The 21,421-nt window shown below is 46.0% G+C and overlaps 1 protein-coding gene across 1 annotated transcript in view; it reads right to left on the reverse strand.

Annotated features, from left to right (window-relative positions):
* Window positions 1-3,914: 3,914 nt before the first annotated feature.
* LOC123933489 (transport and Golgi organization protein 1 homolog) overlaps window positions 3,915-21,421 on the reverse strand; it is a 121,749-nt gene continuing 104,242 nt past the window's right edge. The window contains exons 10-17 of the mRNA XM_045992717.1: window positions 20,083-20,184; window positions 12,530-12,590; window positions 12,386-12,421; window positions 12,239-12,306; window positions 12,022-12,116; window positions 10,969-11,033; window positions 7,163-7,316; window positions 3,915-4,072 (exon numbers count right to left, since the gene is read on the reverse strand). Coding sequence (XP_045848673.1) covers window positions 4,068-4,072; window positions 7,163-7,316; window positions 10,969-11,033; window positions 12,022-12,116; window positions 12,239-12,306; window positions 12,386-12,421; window positions 12,530-12,590; window positions 20,083-20,184 — 586 coding nt within the window. The 3' untranslated portion in view covers window positions 3,915-4,067. The remainder of the gene's footprint in view (window positions 4,073-7,162; window positions 7,317-10,968; window positions 11,034-12,021; window positions 12,117-12,238; window positions 12,307-12,385; window positions 12,422-12,529; window positions 12,591-20,082; window positions 20,185-21,421) is intronic.

Raw genomic sequence — 21,421 nt, forward strand, 5'->3', positions numbered from 1 at the left:
TAGGGTATTATACACTATTATAATGTCTATATGCCTAATCATACAGTGATAATAAGATTTAGTCTTATTTGTATAACAAAATTCAAAAAGAATTTGTAATGCTACTACAACATTATGTTAGACCTGAAACACTATTGAGAATATTCAAAGAACAATGCTACCCCTTGGTTATTGATGGGAAAACAGACACAGCCCATCAGTGAGGAAAAGCTTCAATTATAAGAGATGTCACATTATGAACGTCAGAAGGGTGCACCTGGGTGTCTCAGGGGGTTAAGCACCTGCCTTCTGCTCTGGTCGTGTCTCAGGGTCCTGGGATCTAGCCATGCAGCAGGCTACCTGCTCAGCAGAGTCTGCTTCTCCCTCTGCCTAACCCCCTCCATGCATGCTCTCTCTTTCTCTATCTCTCAGATTAATAAATAAAATCCTCAAAACATAGAATTGGGTCATAAAAACTGATGACACATTTGTTGATTTTCTTAGCATGGAGAAGAAAAAATGATATGCTAATGTATGAAATTAATAAATGGTTAAAAATGGATACTGTCATAAGATTGCTTATATCCATACACTGTATGCTAACTATGTAGAACTTAAATAAAAATTTGAAAAGCAAAAATAATTGCCCATATCCAGACATAAGATAATGGAGCAACAGCAGCATGTTTGGAAGAGAATGGAAGACATTATTTCTTCCCCCACAACGATTATGTCCACTAGCACCTTGCTCAGCAAATAACCTTAACAGGGACATCATCTCCATTTAGGAGGTGCAAACATGCATCTTTCATATTATATATTCCAATATGCAAACTTTCAAAATTTCATACTTAGGATATATCCTTTTTGCAAATTCAATGAACTTGGGAGATACTCTCAGGCCTTAGTCATAAACAGAAAATCTCAAATAAAGAAATATACTATAATTAAGTGAAATCTTATGGACGCATATAGATTACACTTCTTTTGTAATATGCCAAGGTGGCATGATAGTTTTAAATGGGTGGGAAACGTTAATAGAGATGTAAACAACAAATCCTGAAGGGACACAAAGCTGCATGCTCACCAAAAGGTCTGTTTTCTTTACAAGTCACAAAGGAACCTTGAAAGTACGTGTGAGGCATGGAAAACTCAGGAAGAGCTAGGAATATGATATCTGAATTAGAAATAAGCAAAAAGGAAAAGAAAAAAGTGGGAAGTGCATGAATCAGTGGAGCTAAGCATCTATTTTAATGTCTTCCACAAATAGCAGCAGCTTTCTCTTCAAACACTGATTCACAAATTTTGCTTCGTATAGTCTTCCTTCCGTATATTGAGAAGTGGTCTTGACACTTTGAACAGAAGAAGTCTCAGTGGAATCCTGCGAATGAGCTCTTACTGAACTGTAACCAATTTAAAACTGCTGAAGATTGTTATCGGCTCATGAGAACATTAGAAAACGTGGCAAATCTCAGTTAATAAGGAGATAAGCAGAGGCAGCTGGGTGGATCAGGTCTTGATCTCAGGATCCTGGGATCGAGTCCCACATTGGAATCCCCACTCAGTGTTGAGTCACCTTCTCCCTCTGCCTCTGCCTCCCCCTCTTCACCACTGTACTTGCATAACATTGTTAAAAAAGAAAACAGAGAAAAGGAGATGAGGTAAAAGGCACGTTTTGAAGATATTATTGATGAGTTTCCTTCTAATGAAGACCGGAAAGGATAAACAAAACAATCCCTGTTTTCCTTTTAAATCTAACTCTAAAAGAAGGAAAGGTTTATGGAATCAGGTACCTGTCAAGTGTTCACTTGTTTTCCAACTACTGTAACGTTGTTGGAAACAATAAACACTGAAAAGTAATAAAAGCATAGTTCAGTACAGGACAGTCTGTGCTTTTACCTGGGGCACTGGGTCTAGCAAATCGCAGAGAGGGGGATCCCAGCTCCTCCTTCTAGAAGGTCCTGAAGGTCAGTGGTTCCTGCATTCCTGTCCCAACCCAATGTAGCTCCAGTTCCTCTGAAGCTCAGTCACGATTTCACCCAGAAGCAAGTCGGCATTGGTAACAAGACCAACCACAGCATTTCTGATGTGGTGTCCCCTAACCTCTCAATCCAGAGACCCAAGTAAAATAGGGTCTTTTCCAATGCCCTCAGGGACAATGAGGACCAAACCCTGGGAAGAGCCCCAATATGTAAGCACCTGTACGTCCCACCTACCAGCACGTCCCGGAGAAGCTCCCAGAGCCCCCTCCTCAGCACTCAGCCAACACGGCATCTTCTGTGTCACACCTCAGGAGGCAACAAGTTGCTGCAAAACCCCCACAATCTCCCTAGGGCATAGGGGAACCGGCTGGAAATACAGCTCTGGCTCCCTATCCCTTGGCAGTGAGACTGGAGCTAGATCCCTGGGCAGCTACAGAAGCCCTTCCTGCTGAGGCCCCTTGGGTCCGAAAAGCCGATGGTCCGCCCTCTGTTGGCCAAGGCTGCACACGCAGAGAACCCACCCCCTTTCTGTTGGAGGTGGACAGGCTCCCTCTGCTGGCCACCCTGGGAATCCCGGCAATGCTGCAAGTCATGGCATCTCAGCTGGAAGGTCAGAGGGTGCTTACTCCCTGACAGATCCTGAGGCTGGGCCCCACAACCCCATGCAAAAAGAGGTGCGCCCATCTTCCCAAGTGAAACGGCCTCTGCACAGCTCAGCCCCAGAGAGGTCTGAGCTGTGGGCTCAGGGAAATCTGATGTCCAGGATTCCCACCTTCTCTGGTCCCAATGCTCAGAGCACCTACCTAGACCTCCTCCACCATGGTCCATGCTCCACCTCCACACACCTAGACCAGCAACCTCTCTTCATCCTTGAACTTCTTCTTTGTCTCTGCTTCTCTCTACCCTGTCTCCCTCACTTCTTCTCCCTTGCTAGCACTTGCCCAATCCCCCCACCACTCCCTCAGTGTCTCACCCTGACAATCTCTATCACTCTGCAGACCTTCAGGCCTTCCACTCTCTGCAGCTCTGTCCAGGAACACCAGAGGGAACCACCTCTCCTGTTTCCCCCTCTCTCCTGCCCACATTCAGCCCAGGCACTGCCACAGGGCGTGACAATCCCATTTATAAAGGCTGCTCAGGCTGACCCTGACTGCTGCAGTGCAGTTACCAGCTGCTCCTGGGAAGCATGTGGACAGAATGACCTTGATACTTTGGTGGCCCAGCCATGACCCCAAAGCTGCTGGAGGATGGCTGCGTCCATGACCTGGGAAGGAGGGCTTTGCAGGATGCAGCAGCTCTGCTGCAGAAGGGATTGGCAGAAAGGGCCTAAAAGCTGACAGAAGCAAACACCCAACTCCTCCTGCTGCTGAGGAAGGGATGGGTCTCCTGTCATTGACCTCTGCCCTCCCCATCCCTTAATAGGGAACTGTGGGAGGACTGTGGGACATCATGGGTCTTACCAAGAAAACTGTCACCATCTGCTCCACTCAAGGCCCCCCTGTAGTTGGGGGGCAGCTGGTAAGGTGAAACCACTGCACAAAACCTGGATTAATGCAGGGCCTCCAGGTTCTCAGCGCCTCACCAGCTTCTCAGGGCCTCTCCAGACACTTCCTTGTCTGCCGTCACAGCAGACCACTGCCTGGGGACAGCCACCTGTCTTGCTGATCACTACCCCCCTAAACTAGCAGGGTCCATGTGCTCAAGAGGATCTGTCACCAGAGTTAATACCAAAGCAGCGGATCTAAATTCAAGCTGGGCACCTCCCCAGAGGATTCCTGGAGTCCCTTGCAGTAGAGGAACCACGAAGGGTAATCTTGCTCTATCCTCCATCACCCCACGGCTGCCAGGGTGTTATCTGTGTCTGAAGGCTTCACCCTGTGCACTCGAAGGAGAGGGACTTTGGTCCTCCTGAAGGCAGACGCTGACACAGAGACAGAACTGTGAATGGTTTATTGGGGGGATACTAGGAGAGACAAAGCACAGGGGACAGGATGGGCAGGGAAAGCATTCAGACCACCAGGCAGAAAGCATTCATATCTTTACTAAATATAAACCCATTGGAGCCTGGTTGTTGGAGGTCAAGGAAGTCTTCAGATTACAAAGTGATTAGCCTGTAACACAAAAGGACTTGGGTTAGGACAATGGGACCTTCTGTTTTCCCAAATGTTCTCTGCCTCCAATAGTGTATCTGAGGCCTTGGAGCAACACTTGAGTGTGTGGCCGCCTCTGCGAGTCTATTCATAAAAGCAGTAATTGTCTTTACATCTCACATATAAATCTCTGATTGTACCCATTCTCTTAACTATCTTTTACATTTAATAGAAAAAGGGGGCTCTTTGCCTTGACTTTGAAATGAGAATTGCCACTACCTGGGCTGAGGTGTTACACTCTTAGTGTATTTTGTGGACTTAAATGAACATATTTTGACACTCATCGGCATGGAGCTATTTTCCTTTAAACGTGAGAACAGTGAATGGTCAGAGCCCAGACACTTTGCCAATTATTTATTTTTTCTTTTTGAGACAGAGACTGCGAAAGGACAAACTTGTGAGCGAAGAGGGAAGGGGAAGAAGGTGAGAGAGAGAGAGAATCCCAGACAGGCGCCACACTCAGCACCAAGCCCGACTTGGGGTTCAATCTAAGAAGCTCGAGATCATGACCTGAGCAGGAATCAAGATTCTGCTGCTTAACCGTCTGAGACACCCAGGGACCTCTGCAGGTTCTTTATGTACTTCAACTCCTACTGCTCTAGTGACCTCAGAATCCAGTATGCTCTCTCTATCACAAATTTTAAAAAAGCTGAGGCCCAGAGAAGGCCCCACTGAGAGCTGGATTTGGGCTGAGAAATCAGGAACACAGGCAAATCCCCAGGACACTGGGACTGAAGCCCCGGGGGAGGTGCACAGCTGCAGGCAGGGCGGTGATGCAGATGCAGAGGCCTGGTGACAGGGCTCCAGCTAGAGCGGCTCCTGGTCAACATGGACTCCCCCACTAACACTCTGTCTCAAGCTAAGGGCAGGGCAGCCACCCTTCACCGGTTCTCGGTCCTGTCTTCACGTGTTCTCAATGGGGGACATAATGTCAGCCAGACAAGAATCCCCAAAGACCATGTTAAATTTCCCAAATCTCCACGAGTCTTTCACATGGTTCAGAGCCTTCAGAAATTTAGGGAAACAATGCTCTTCACAGACTCTTGAGTGAATGGCTTCATGGCAAAAACGACATTCTGAGACAAATAACGGCGTGATCCACACTGTGAGTGAACACATGCAGCAGTCGGTGTGGACCGCACGGTGTCCTCACACTCACTCTCAAGCTGCTGGCCTGCCGGGAACAGCCTCACCCTCCCTGAGAGAAGCCCAGGCTCTCCCTGAGCACCTCTAGACTTCTCAGCATCCACAACCTCCTGTTTCTGTGTGACTCGGGGCTCCCTCACTTCCTCCTGGACACATCTCTGGTTCTTCCCTTGTACGGAACACACCGTCTATGTCCTTTCATCAGTGTGTCCCTCCCTTCGCTCAGACACACACCCTCAATTCCTCACATTAAGAGCAGGCCTCATCCCTCCCAGAGCACAGAGTGTCATCTCTGTACCATCTGCGCACGCACACCTTCTGTGTCCAGCTATCAGACAAGGGCAGCTCTCTGTCACCACAAGGGACCTGCCAACCCCCTCAGTGTGACTGGAAGACAAGGTCCATCAATTCTATCTACAGAACAACTGGATTAAAGTTACCATGTCCGTAGCGGCCTTCACTCCGTCATGACATGAGAGGCCTGTGGGCAGCACCGCTGGTCCTTGTGGAGGACGCTCCAGCATCCATATCTGACACACGCCATAGAAAAGACAGAAGCTTCCCCCCCCGGAAGTGACTGAGCAACATTCCAACGAACCCTCCACACCAGCCACCAGCATCGGCCACTGTTTCTCGTTCTCGCCTCCCAGACCAGACAAGACATTTCCCACAAGGTTCCAGACTGCAGAGGACAAGGGCAGACCCTAAACTAATGATCAATGAAGGGACTACAGCCCTGTGTCAGGGGTTTACACAACTAAGGAAATGATAGCTCAAACTCTACACGCTGCAGATGAAGTGAGAGGTGGTTTCATCCCTCCCAGAACGACATATGCGGATGCTGGATGTGCACGATGTAAGAGACAGATGTCTGCCATTATGCAACGGAGACACTTCCTTCCCAACAAAGGCACTTGCCCACTTCTCAGTGCGTGCAAACAGCCAGGAACACGCACGTGTGTCCTGAGGAACTTCAGAATATTACTGCATCCCCAGCCCGGTTTCCCCTTGAATGTCAAGCCCTGAGCACAAACGATGCCTTTGCTCCACCAGCACAACCGCAAGGTGATGATCTGGAAACAGAGATGCCTGTAAGCTCCCCACAAAGACTTGTCCCTTTGAACAGGAAACGACACCACACGTGGACCCCAGGAGATACCCAACAGACACAGGTCAGGACACGGTGCTGCCCAGAGAGGAACAGGACTCCAGAAACGGGACAACTGAAAACACCCCAGTATTTACTTGGATCTTCTCTGGGACCTCCTTGGGCACAGTGCTGCTATTGCCCCCTTGAGCACCAGAGGCTTCTGAAAGGGAAGGAAGCCCTAAAAGGGGTGGAGGTGGATTCAGACTGGCGATGACCACACAGGATTCAAGCCAACCCTCTACCCCGGCCACAGCCTATTCTCCTCTCTCCCTCTGGCGTGTCCTTCGTGTTTCTCACAGGACTCCCCTGACCCCTGTGGAAGAAGGAGAGAACTGTCCCTCACCATCGCGGATATGACCACTCTGCCAAGGGACAGATGTTTCCAGAACTAATCTATAATGCTGAACAACTGGGGCCTCCACACGTGAGAGTGATGTGAAGGTTGTGCTTCATCCAGCCCAGAGCCCAAAACGTCATGCCCGTGTAGTGCACCTGGGCAATGCTTCTATGTCTGTCCTCTGTGAAATGTCACTTTTCTTCACCACGGCAGACACCTGCTGCCCAGTTCTGTATGGTGAACCAGACAGTCCATGAGATCGACGTCCACCCAAAGTGGAGGAATGTTACCAGGTCCTCACTCGGGCTTATCATTGCACTGCAATGCCTTGTGGTACCACCTCTCCATCCTCTCCACTGACAGAAGGGGTTCAACTATGAATAAGCTTTACGACTCACGTCAGTTCAGATCATCTCACCATGTGGTGGAGGAACGAGGTGTGGCTGAGGCCCCCATGCCCACCACTGCGGAGGTGGATGAGGAGGAGGGAAGCCTGGTACATTCCGCCCCATGTGGTAGGGCATACGGAGGGGCCCTGGGCAATGAGGAAACACTCTCACACCTCTACCGACCTGCAGAACAGACAAGAAAATATTTTAGTAAAACAGACAAAAGTTGCAACACCAAGAAAAAGAACCAAAACAAAGAACTCTCAGCACCCGGCTCCTTCTCCAATGCCACCTTCCAGGAGAGCTGCATCGTGCTAGAAAACGTTCATGCCCCTCCCAGCTGGTGCCAGTACAAGGAGGGGGGAGAGGGCAATGGCTGTTACAGGAAAAGCCTGTCACCAAACATCACTGCCCATGTCTGCCCATCAAGAAGTAGTTAGTGTCTTACAGATGAAAAAGGATCATTGCAAACTAGTAAAGCAGCACATTCCAGACACGGAGGCATCAACATCCAGGACAACACTTCCTCTTTCTTCCTCAGCCACCGGAGAAGATTTTGTTTTAGTCAGAATAGAGAGCATGTGACAAAACTAAATGCCCTTTCTCCACAAAGTTTCCGAGCCACTTGAGGGGAATCGTTTGCTGGTAAGTCCCTGACTGTCTCCACGCTGCCTTGCCTCCTGACAAAGGGGTCCTCTACTCTCTACAGTTTCTGTCCATGGCCACAAATACCTTAGGGGCTTGTGGTCTGACAGGGGCACTGGAAAAGTGTCTTCTGAGGAACATAATACCAAAAACCCTTGTGTACACTCAGCACCTGTGTTTTTCCTTTTTCCTTTTTTAAGATTTTATTTATTTGACAGACAGAGATCACAAGCAGGCAGAGAGGCAGACAGAGGGAGGAAGGGAAGCAGGCTCTCCACTAAGCAGAGAGTCTGATGTGGGGCTTGATTCCAGGACCTAGGATTGTGACCTGAGCCTAAGGCAGAGGCTTTAACCCACTGAGCCACACAGGCGCCCCCTGAGTTTGCCTTAAAACACAGTGATTTGGAAGTTTCAACCTACTGAGTTCCAGAGTAATTTTGTCCAATGGGAAATGAAGACAGGAAGGCCATATAAGAGAATTCACAAAAGGGTATATACTTCCCGAAGGAAAACTCCACACATGTGATGAGAAAAGAAATCAGCTCTCACACTAACTTAGGACCAAATGAACTGCTCCTGAAGCCCAGCTGAAGGGCTGGGAGGCACTGGCCACACAGGTAATCACTGACGTCCCCCTTCAGAACGTGTGAGCCAATGTGTGATTACGACAGTGCACCTGAGAGCTTTGACACTTCAAAATACTTGTAGAAAGGGTGTTAATTGGGCTAGTTCTGCATGGCACGTTTTCCAGCAGAAGTAAAATGGGGATGACTCGTGAAACATGCCCTGAGAACACTCCAGACTGCAAAGGAGACAGTATAAAATGCACAGAGAGTTTTCCCCAGTTTCCTTTTGTGAGGATTACCAGACCCATCTATCCCCAGCATGAGCACAACACCAGCGCACCTGAACGTAACCTAAAGGGAGTCAGGCCGGCCAGAGGACTTCACTGTGAAAGGAGGGGTCCTCCTCCCCCAGTTACTTCCTCGGTGTGCGCTGTGGGCAGGCAGGGGTGCACACACACGCACACGCATCTTCCCCACCACCACGTTCCAAGACAGTAGCATTGGTGCCAGAATGGCTACCCGTCCCCTGTGTCTCCCCTAGAAACTGGGGTGAACAGATGCCATGGGGAAAACTACTGTCAGCACATGTTAATATAGGTCTGCACCTCGACAGAGACAAGGAGTCTGCTGCCAAGGATAATCAACTCAGGAAAAAACTCCATTCAGTGGCCAAAATTAGCAAGACAGAAAACAACGTGTGTTGGATAGGATATGGAGAAAGGGGAACCCTCTTACACTGTTGGTGGGAATGCAAGTTGGTGCAGCCACTTTGGAGAACAGTGTGGAGATTCCTCAAGAAATTAAAAATAGAGCTTCCCTATGACCCTGCAATTGCACTAATGGGTATTTGCCCCAAAGATACAGATGTAGTGAAAAGAAGGGCCATCTCTACCCCAATGTTTATAGCAGCAATGGCCACGGCCGCCAAACTGTGGAAAGAACCAAGATGCCCTTCAATGGATGAACGGATAAGGAAGATGTGGTCCATATACACGATGGAGTATTATGCCTCCATCACAAAGGATGAATACCTAACTTTTGTATGAACATGGACGGGACTGGAAGAGATTATGCTGAGTGAAATAAGTCAAACAGAGAGAGTCAAGTATCATATGGTTTCACTTATTTGTGGCGCATAACAAATAACATGGAGGACATGGGGAGATGGAAAGGAGAAGGGAGTTGAGGGAAATTGGAAGGGGAGATGAACCATGAGAGACTATGGACTCTGAAAAACAACCTGAGGCTTTTGAAGGGGCGGGGGGTGGGAGGTTGGGGAACGAGGTGGTGGGTAATAGGGAGGGCACGTATTTGATGGAGCACAGGGTGTGGTGCAAAAGCAATGAATACTGTTACGCTGAAAAGAAATTTAAAAGTAGTGGGGAAAAAATCTGCATTCAGGACAGGCAAGTATCTATGGCTGGGACCATACTTCCCCCATCACGGCAAGCACATCATCTCCTCTGTACATTGAGAACAGACACAATGAGAGGCCATGGGAAGGCTGGTGTCCACGCCTGGAAGTGCAGTCACTCCTGGGTCAAGCGGCAGCCCACCAGCAACCCCCTGACCAGCTCTGCTTCCCTCCCTGACAAGGAGGTGTGCTATGCTGCACAAGGGCTGTCCATGGCTACAGACACCGCTGAGGAGATAGGAGTGTCCGGAGTCCTGCAGTGGACCTGGAAGAGAACTTTCTGAGAGAAGCACGACCCTACGAGTGAGCAAGACCAGCTCTATGATCCGCATCCCTGACATTCGGGCCTCCTTAGCTCAGGCACAGAGCAAATGCATAGTCCTTGGTGCTGAGAACCACTAACGGGCTGATTTGACATCCCCAAATGCAAACGGATGTGTCTGGAGAGCACATGCAATGCTCCCAGGATGGGTCGGGAGAGACGCTATGAGCTGGCACAGCCACCAGACCCCATCAGCACCTGCTCACGGGAGCACAACTGAAACACGTGTGAGGGGTGGGGCCTGCAGGGAGTCACCGGGATTCCCTCTTTGGGGCTGCTGCTCCAGGGGGCATTTTCTACGACACACCTGGAACTTCCAGAGTTCAACATCATCTCACCCAGGGGCCAACTGGAGGGATTCCAGCTCACGTCTTCACCCACACAGATGGGACGCACAGGAGGTCACAGCTCACCTTCTCCACTAACACTCAAGCTGCCCAAAGCATGTGGCCCAAGTGTGAGGCAGTCTTGGCTTTTCCCATTTTCCATCTGTGAGGACCTCTGCAGACATCCTCCCAGGTTAATCCTGACCCGAAAACCAAAAATGCTCCTGTTCCCTCAGGAAAACAAACAGCAAGGAGTCAGCCGGACTAGCCAACTTCACTGTGGAGTGAGATGTCATCCTCCTCGAGTCATTTATACACTCGCACACACACACATGCACGAGGTGAGCATCCTACCATCATGGGCCACTAATACAGCTTTGCGAGGAAGCACGAAATTGCAGATCTCTAACGGAGCAGCCCAGAGGCTCCTGGGTGAACAGCGTGCACTCTGAAAGGGATGATCCCAGGACACACGCAACAGCCACAAGGCCAGGACAGGGAGCTGTCCACACTGCAATCCTTTTCAGAAACGGACACAACTAAAAACGCCCACGGCACTTACCGTAGCCATCAATGGGTCCCGTTGAGGGCTGGTGCGGCTGTTCATCCTGGGAACCGGTCTAGGTGCTGGATCAGACAAAGGTCAGAGGTTTATTGTGGTTTGCATGCCCTCCATGCCTTCCTCCCCCATCTTGCACTCTTTCCCACACTTGGGTCCCTTATCAGAGGGTTTCAACCGTGACTCAAGTGACTCCCTTGCGAAGAGAGACACCAGTCACTTGACTCTTGTGGGAGACACTCCAGGGCCCTGGTTCCAGGGTTTCCGTAAGTAAACCATCACATGCGGACAGGTAGGGGAACAACTGGCTAGAAATCAACACTAAAATTGGGGTGCTCAACACACATCAGGCAAAATCACTTTTTCTTCATAGACTAAACATCGAAGTGAGAATATCCTTGCATGGGTGCCATCCACAAACCCCCAACATGAACGGCCCATGTTCTCTTCTCAGGCCACAGGTGGATGGTTCATTTGTCCCTCCTGCAGATGAGACCTAGCATGTGTGCCTGGCGAACAAATAAACATTTCAGGGAAGAAACAGACTTTGACATTTGTATAGTCACGAACAAAGAAAACATAGGCAGATTGAGCAATAAAGCTATGGCATTGCACCGATAACGTGAGAGGAGTAAAATATATTTCATTGGTGAATATGGTCTCATAGATTACAAATAAAACAAAAATATAGGAACCTCCATAACGAGTTAATAATTGCCCTTTTTCAAATAGTCTTTTTTTTTTTTTTTTTTGTCAAGTCTTGACCACTGAGTCAAGGTGGGAAGGGCGCTCAGCTCCCACCTTCTCAGGCTCAGCTCTTCTGAAGGAGGTAGCAGGTAGGAAGGTGTGGAGTGGCGTGAGCTCCACCTGTCACAGGGGCTAGTGTCCTGCTGCCGGGGGGCATATAAGGAAAGCACCCTCTTGTCACCCCTTCAGACAACTTTCAGGCTTGTGATTCTCTCCAGGACACACAGCAATCACCCACAGCAACGGGAAGGACACCGTGTGGTTTCACAGCAAAAATCAGGCTGCTGCATTTCACGTCGTGCTCCCTACCTTGCCACACAGGCTTCTGCAACTCAGGCCTTCCCGGCATCTGTTCACGCTTCATGGATCCCCCAGGCATCATCTCCCCTTCCATCATGCGTAGTCTTGAACACAGAAAAAGAAAGGACATCTCTAAGAATTACAACACCACGTCCTCTCCTAGGCACTAAACAGCATAGCCGTCACCTCTGCAAAAACCGTAAAAACGCACGTCAAACTCTCACACCTGTATTTCAGGTAGGCGTTCTCCCTGCTCTGCTGCATCATCCTTGTTTCCCAATATCGAGCCTTCATCTGTGGGAGAAAAACACACCCACACTCAGTTGTGCCCGACTGTGCCCCAAACGAAGACGAGGAAAAAGAAAACACTTACCCAGTTAGCCAGAGCATTCCTCTCCTGAACTGCGATCTGAAAAAAGCCAACACACCGAAAGCCCATGTTCAGGGCTCTAAGGACCACTACCATCACCTGCAGGGGGCGCCAAGGGGTCAGTGTGTCAGACACAACTCAGGTTACCTTGTGATTGAAGGTGAGCTTGGACTCCTGCAGCTGATCTTGCATTTCTTCCACTTGTTGTCTGTGAGGGACAATTGTTTGCATCAGACAAAACCCAACACGGGGTGTGATTTTCAATCATCTGCCCACGTGGCCATCCTCCTCTGATCTGTCCCCTCATACAATGGATCCTGACACAGGAAACACTTTCAGCGGACTATCATTGGACAGTAGGATCAAAGCTATTGTTACAGCCTTTCCTTAATCGTTTTTCTTTGCCTGCAGATTCAGAATTGACATAATTTCTTTACCCGTTTTCAATCTTTCCCTCAGTTATCAGATGACAAGTGTCTTTGGTCATGAAGCTCTATTCTCCTTTAACTCTGTCTTCGCCATGGTTCCCAGGGTTGCAAAGACCAGCGCCATCAGATGGCACTACCGTGTTTATGGCTAGGACTCATCCGAGGACAAACTGTTTTCCTCAAGATACCACTGCAAGGACACTGCAGTGGAGCCAGTTTCCACAGAGTCAGGCCAACACTGGGGATCAGGACGTGTTTAGTCACATAATTGTTTTGTGCCTTATCTTTCTGTGTCTGTTAATTCTCTCTGGATACATCCTCTGAATTTTGGGGTATATTACTTAATTGAGTCCTCAAAATGTACAAAGATTAAAAATCCAAAGGGAGGGAGGAGTCAAGATGGTGGAGAAGTAGCAGGATGAGATGACATCAGGTAGCAAGGGATGAGCTAGATAGCTTATCAAACCATTCTGAACACCTACAAATCCAACAGGAGATTGAAGAGAAGAAGAGCAACAATTCTAGAAACAGAAAATTGACCGCTTTCTGAAAGGTAGGACCCACGGAGAAGTGAATTCAAAGCGATGGGAGGATAGACTCCGGGGGGAAGGGCCGGCTCCCAGCAAGCGGCAGAGCAACGGAGCACAAAATCAGGACTTTTAAAAGTCTGCTCCACTGAGGGACATCGCTCCAGAGGCTAATCCGGGGTGAAGCCCATGCGGGGACAGCGTGGCCCCAGGTCCCGCAGGGTCACAGAAGGATCGGCGGTGTCTGAGTGTCACAAAACTCGCAGGTATTAGAGTGGGAACGCTGGCTACAGAGACAGAGCCGAGGAGTGAGCTCTCAAATTGGGGTTACCTTGAACTGTAATCCATGGCACAGGCGACTGCTCTGTGAGTGGGGTCCCCATAAGATCCGGGAAGACGCCCCCGGAAGAGCTCAGGGATCTAAGGGGTTCGGAGACTCCAGGTGGAGCTGTGTGCCAGAGACAGAGATGCTTGGTCACAGGCTGGGTGAGCTCATAGCGCAGCCAGAGGCCAGGAAGACGGGAGTGGTTTAGCGCTTTCTCTGAGGGTGCACTGGGGAGTGGGGCCCTGAGCTCTCGGCTCCTCCAGCCCATAGATTGGGAGGCCGCCATTTTCATTCCTGTCTTCCGGAACTCTACGGAAAGTTTTCAGGGAACAAAACCTGAAAGCGAACCCGAGCAGATTACTTAGCTGGCCCCTGGAAAGGACAGTGCAATTCCGCCTGGGAAGAGACACCTAAGAATCACTACTACAGGCCCCTGCCCCAGAAGATCAACAAGAAATCCAGCCAAGACCGAGTTCACTTACTAAGGAGAACAGTGGAATTGCAGAGGAGGAGAAAGCAAAGCACGGAATTCATGGCTTTCTCCCCAAGACACTTGAGTCTTGCAAAGTTATTTTTTTTTATTTAATTTTTTTTCTTCTGCTAATTTTTTAAACGTTTACCCTTTCCTCTTATAGCTTCTTAAAACTAGTTTATCTTAAAAATTTACTTTTCATTTAAAAAAAACTTTATTGAACCTTCATTATTATTATCATATTTTATCCTTCTTTGTATCTAACTTCAGTTTTTGTATACACATATGGTTTTCCATCTAGAAAATTTTGGGTACAACGTCTTCTAATGGATCAAAATACACCCTAAATCTAACACCAGTCTTGTTCTAATCTCCAGCCTGAGCAAATTCTTTCCACTTTCTTTTCTTTATTCTCCAAACCAACTTATCTATCAACTCCTTTTTTAGAAATTAATTTTTTTTCATCTTAATAGTCATATTCCATCTCTTCATTGTGTTTACCGTTACGTATGTTTTTCATTCTTTAAAATATTGGGAGGTAATTTCTTCTAAGAGACCAAAATACACCCAAAATTAAGTGAGTGACCCTGTTCTAGTCACCAGTCTAATATGTATATATATTTTTTCTTTTTTATATTTTTTCCTTATTTGTTTTCTTTCTAAATTTTTTTCCCTGAACTTCTTTTTACCCCCTTTCTCTCCCCCCTCATGATATGGGGTCTCTTCTGATTTGGTTAAAGCACTTTTTCCTGGGGTCTTTGCCACCCTTTTAGTATTTTATTTGCTCCTCCATATATTCTTATCTGGACAAAATGAGAAGGTGGAAAAACTCACACACACACAAAAAAAAAAGAACAAGAGGCAATACTGAAGGCGAGGGACCTAATCAATACGGACATTGGTAATATGTCAGATCTAGAATTCAGAATGACGATTCTCAAGGTTCTAGCTAGGCTCGAAAAAGGCATGGGAGATATTAAGGAAACCCTGTCCAGAGAAATAAAAGCCCTTTCTCGAGAAATAAAAAAACTACAATTTAACCATGTTGAAATCAAAAAAGCTATTAAAGAGGTGCAGTCAAAAATGGAGGCTCTTACTGCTAGGATAAATGAGGCAGAAGAAAGAATTAGTGATATAGAAGACCAAATGACAGAGAATAAAGAGGCTGAGCAAAAGAGAGACAAACAACTATGGGACCACAAGGGGAGAATTTGAGAGATATGTGATACCATAAGATGAAACATTAGAATAATTGGGATTCCAGAAGAAGAAGAAAGAGAGAGCAGAGCAGAAGGTATATTGGAGAGAATTATTGCAGATAATTTACCTGATATGGCAAAGGGAACAAGCATCAAAATCCAGGAGGTGAAGAGAACCCCCCTCAAAATCAGTAAGAATAGGTCCACACCCCGTCATCTAATAGTAAAATTTACAAGTCTTAGTGACAAAGAAAATCCTGACAGCACCAGGGGACAAGAAGTCTGTAACATAAAATGGCAAAAATATTAGATTGGCAGCAGACTTATCCACAGAGACCTGTCAGACCAGAAAGGACTGGCGTGATATATTCAGAGCACTCAACGAGAAAAATATGCAGCCAAGAATACTATATCCAGCTAGGCTATCACTGAAAATAGAAGGAGAGATAAAAAGCTTCCAGGACAAACAAAAATGGAAAGAATTTGCAAACACCAAACCAGCTCTACAAGAAATAATGAAGGGGGTCCTCTAAGCAAAGAGAGAGCCTAAAAGTTGTAGATCAGAAAGGAACAGAGACAATATACAGTAACAGTCATCTTATAGGCAATACAATGGCACTAAATTCATATCTCTCAATAGTTACCCTGAATGTTAATGGACTAAGTGCCCTAATCAAAAGACACAGGGTATGAGAATGGATAAAAAAACAAAACCCATCAATATGCTGCCTACAAGAAACTCATTTTAGACCCAAAGAAACCTCCAGATTTAAAGTGAGAGTGTGGAAAACAATGTACTATGCTAATGGACATCAGAAGAGAGCTGGGGTGGCAATCCTTACATCAGATCAATTAGATTTTAAGCCAAAGACTTAATAAGACTTAATAAGCCAAAGACTTAATAAGACTTAATAAGCCAAAGACTTAATAAGAGATGAGGAAGGACACTTTATCATACTCAGAGGGTCTTTCTAACAAGAAGATGTAACAATTTTAAATATCTATGCCCCTAATGTGGGAGTAGCCAACTATATAAACCAATTAATAACAAAATCAAAGAAACACATCGACAATAATACAATAATAGTAGGGGACTTTAACACTCCCCTCACTGAAATGGACAGATCATCCAAGCAAAAGATCAACAAGGAAATAAAGGCCTTACATGACACACTGGACCAGATGGACATCACAGATGTATTCAGAACATTCCATCCCAAAGCAACAATACACATTCTTCTCTAGTGCAAATACACAACCTAACCCTACACCTAAAGGAGCTGGAGAAAGAACAACAAAGAAAGCCTAAATCCAGCAGGAGAAGAGAAATCATAAAGATCAGAGCAGAAATCAATGAAATACAAACCACCAAAACAATAGAACAATGAAACTAGGAGCTGGTTCTCTGAAAAAATTAATAAGGTTGATAAACCCCTGGACAGACCTATCAAAAGGAAGAGAGAAAAGACCCAGATTAATAAAATCATGAATGAAAGAGGAGAGATCACAACCAACACCAAAGAAATACAAACAATTATAAGAATATATTATAAGCAACTGTGCGCCAACAAATTTGACAATCTGGAAGAAATGGGTGCACTGTTAGAGACAATATAAACTACCACTACTGAGCCAGGAAGAAATAGAAAACCCGAACAGACCCATAACCAGTACAGAGATTGAAACAGTCATCAAAAATCCCCAAACAAAAGCCCAGGGCCAGATGGCTTCCCAGGGGAATTTTACCAAACAGTTAAAGAAGAATTAATTCCGATTCTCCTGAAACTGTTCCAAAAAACTGAAATGGTAGGAAAATTTCCAAACTCCCTTTATGAGGCATCACCTTGATCCCCAAACCAGACAAGGATCCCAGAAAAAGGGAATTAGAGACCAATATCCTTGATCAACACAGATGCGAAAATTCTCACCAAAATACTAGCCAATAGGATCTAACAGTACATTAAAATGATTATTCACCACCACCAAGTGGGATTTATTCCAGGGCTGCAAGGTGGTTCAGCATCCGCAAATCAATTAATGTGATCCAATACATTAAGAAAAGAAAGAACAAGAACCACATGATACTCTCAATAGATGCTGGAAAAGCATTTGACAAAGTACAGCATCCCTTCCTGATCAAAACACTTCAAAGTGCCGGGATAGAGGGCACATACCTCAATATTATCAAAGTCATCTATGAAAACCCACCGCAAATATCATTCTGAATGGAGGAAAAACTGAGAGCTTTTCCGCTAAGGTCAGGAACACGGCACCAATGTCTGTTATCACCACTGCTATTCAACATAGTACTAGAAGTCCTAGTCTCACAATCAGACAACAAAAAGAAATGAAAAGCATCCAAATCGGCAAAATAGAAGTGAAAGTCTCACTCTTTGCAGATGCTATGATACCATATGTGGAAACCCCAAAAGACTCCACTCCAAATCTTCTAGAACTTGTACAGGAATTCAGTAAACTGTCAGGATATAAAATCGATGAACAGAAATCAGTTGCATTTCTTTACACAACAACAAGACAGAAGGACAAGAAATTAAGGAGTCAATCCCATTTACAAACCATAAGATACCTAGGAATACAGCTAAGCAAAGAAGCAAAGAAAGTATACTAGGAAAACTCTAAAGTACTCATGAATGAAATTGAGGAAGACACAAAGAAACGGAAAAATGTTCCATGCTCATGGATGGGAAAAACAAATATTGTGAAAATGTCTTGGCTAAGCAAAGCAATCTACACATTTAATGCAATCCTTATCAAAATACCATCCATTTTTATCAAAGAAATGGAATAAATAATCTTAAAATTTATATGGAGGGGTGCCTGGGTGGCTCAGTGGGTTAAAGCCTCTGCTTTCTGCTTGGGTCATGACCCCAGGTTCCGGGGATCCAGCCCCACGTCGGGCTCTCTGCTCAGCAGGGAGCCTGCCCCCTCCCGCCTGCCTGTCTACTTATGAGCTCTCTGCCAAAGAAATAAATAAAATCTTAAAAAAGTACACTATTACTGAAACATACATCTATCGATAACTGATAACAACTTGATTATATATAATTACTTTTAAAAAATTTATAGGGAGGGGCGCCTGGGTGGCTCAGTGGATTAAAAAATTTATATGGAACCAGAAAAGACGTCGAATAGCCAAAGGAATATTGAAAAAGAAAGCCAAAGTTGGTGGCATCACAATTCTGGAATTCAAGCTCTACTACAAAGCTGTCATCATCAAGACACCATGGTTCTGGCACAAAAACAGACACCTGGATCAATGAAAAAGAAGAGAGAGCCCAGAAACAGACCCTCAACTCTATGGTCAACTAATCTTTGACAAAGCAGGAAAGAATGTCCAATGGAAAAAAGACAGCCTCTTCAACAAATGGTGTTGGGAAAATTGGACAGCCACATGCAGAAAAATGAAACTGGACCACTTCCTTACACCACACATGAAAACTCACAAAATGGATAAAGGACCTCAATGTGAGAAAGGAATCCATCAAAATCCTAGAGAGTACAGGCAGCAACCTCTTCGACCTCAACCACAGCAATTTTTCCTAGAAACATTACCAAACGCAAGGAAAGCAAGGGCAAAAATGAACTATTGGAACTTCATCAAGATCAAAAGCTTGTGCACATCAAAGGAAACAGTTAACAAAGCCAAAAGACAACTGACAGAATGGGAGTAGATATTTACAAACGACATATCAGATAAAGGGCTAGTATCCAAGATCTATAAAGAGTTTAGCAAACTCAGCACCCAAAGAACAGATAATGCAACCAAGAAATGGGCAGAGGACATGAACAGACATTTCTGCAAAGACATTCAGCTGGCTAACAGACACATGAAAAACAGGTCCACATCACTCAGCATCAGGGAAATACAAATCAAAACCACAATGAGATACCCCCTCACGCCAGGCAGAATGGCTAAAATTAACAAGTCGGGAAATGACAGATGCTGGCGAGGATGTGGAGAAAGGGGAACACTCCTACACTTGCTTGGGAATGAAAGCTGGTGCAACCACTCTGAAAAACAGCATGGAGGTTCCTCAAAAAGCTGAAAATAGAGCGACCCTACGACCCAGCAATTGCACTACCAGGTATTTACCCTAATGATACAAACATAGTGATCTGAAGGGGCACGTGCACCCCAATGTTTATAGCAGCAATGTCCACAATAGCCAAACTATGGAAAGAACCTAGATGTCCATCAACAGATGAATGGATAAAAAAGACGTGAGATATATATATATATATATATATATATATGAATACCATGAAGCCATCAAAAGAAATGAACCTTGCCATTTGTGACGATGTGGATGGAACTAGAGTATTATGGTTAGCGAAATAAGTCGATGGGAGAAAGACAACTATCATATGATCTCCGTGATATGAGGAAGTGGAGATGCAACATTTGGGGTTTGGGGGGTAGGAAAAGAATAAATGAAACAAGAAGGGATCAGGGGGAGACAAATCATAAGAGACTCTTAATGTCACAAAACAAACTGAGAGTTGCCGGGGGGAGGGGTGTAGGGAGAGGTTGGTGGGGTATGGACATTGGGGAGCGTACGTGCTATGGTGAGTGCTGTGATGTGAGTAAGACTGGCGATCCACAGACCTGTGCCCCTGGGGGCTAATAATACATTATCTGTTTATAAAAAAATTTAAAAATTAAAAAAAAAACAAAAAAACAAAGGAACAGGTTTTTCAGGAGCCACTATATGTAGTGTCTGAACTTACCTGTACTTGTCCATTTCTTCTTTGGCTACTTTCAGATTTTCATCGGCAGCTGACAGCTCATTCTTGGTTGCATTCAGTTCATAAAGTGTCTCTTCTAGCTTCCTAAGATGGGAAAGGTATATACATTGTCCAGTAGCCAAGGTCCTGAATTTCTGCCATTTATCCTCCCAGCACACTTGTTGGCCTATGTTGGAATGTCTCCGCTTAAAGCACAGACTGACAACACAACAGGGAAATGAATGAAGGCCCCATTTAGGGTTAAAGAAAAACCGAACTCTGGTTGCTGGCCAAGCTCCATGCAATCGGGGCTGTCTTTATACTTCTCTACTTTAATTCACTCACCATGTCATCAAATAACATTGCACTTTGTGCCCTCTTGGAGTACGTCTTTGGTTTGAAATGGTGAAGGCTCATTTCAATTCAAAGTGAAAAGCCAAGCCTGACAAGCTACACTCATTAGGATGAAGCACGGGCCCAGCATTAGTCTCACCTCCGTGGGGAGCCCTGATCCTCAGACAAAGGCTGGGCCCCACACAGTCAGTCAGCCCAAAGGAACCTTCCAGAATATGGCTTCACTGGCATGGAAACTCACTCCCACACATCTCTAGGCTTTAGAAGTACAACCCCTGGCCCCACATGAAAGATCCTGGTGTAGGAAAAGGCCAATCTTAGTGCCGAAAATATGTCCTCATAATCCATGTGAACTCTCACATACGCAGGGTGTTATCTCAGGGAACATACTTCAGAGGGAAAACTGTCAGCTCCATTGAGACAACCTTCTTTTTTTTTTTTTTTTTTTTTACAGATTTTATTTATTTATTTGACAGAGAGAGATCACAAGTAGGCAGAGAGGCAGTCAGAGACAGAGGGGAAGCGGGCTCCCCGCTGAGCAGAGAACCCAAAGCAGGGATCGATCCCAGGACCCTGGGACCATGACCTCAGATGAAAGCAGAGGCTCTAACCTACTGAGCCACCCAGGCGCCCTGAGTCAATCTTCTTAAACAAGACCAAGTTCATGGATGGAGAAGGCAGCAAACAGCGATGCTTAGAAAGGTTGTTTTGCTGTGCCGCCCTCGACTCTTTTGTTCATGGTGTTGATACACAAGGTTTCAACTGGACACTTGTCAAGAATCTCATGCAGAAAGACTCAGAAACAGACAAAAGCTCTAGAAAGAGAAGGACATGAGCATCTGCTTCTGGTCTCTCAACTACACTTCAGCAAATGTCTTCTGCAGCGTCAGTCAATGTGTGGCTGAGGGATATGGTGTTGAAGAGAGAAAGGTGTTCAGGACACTGGACCTGCCCCAAGACGAACCTATCAATGAACACAATCCAGGTG

This window comes from Meles meles, chromosome 21, assembly GCF_922984935.1.
Source record: "Meles meles chromosome 21, mMelMel3.1 paternal haplotype, whole genome shotgun sequence".
In the NCBI taxonomy this organism is placed as follows: Eukaryota; Metazoa; Chordata; class Mammalia; order Carnivora; family Mustelidae; genus Meles; species Meles meles.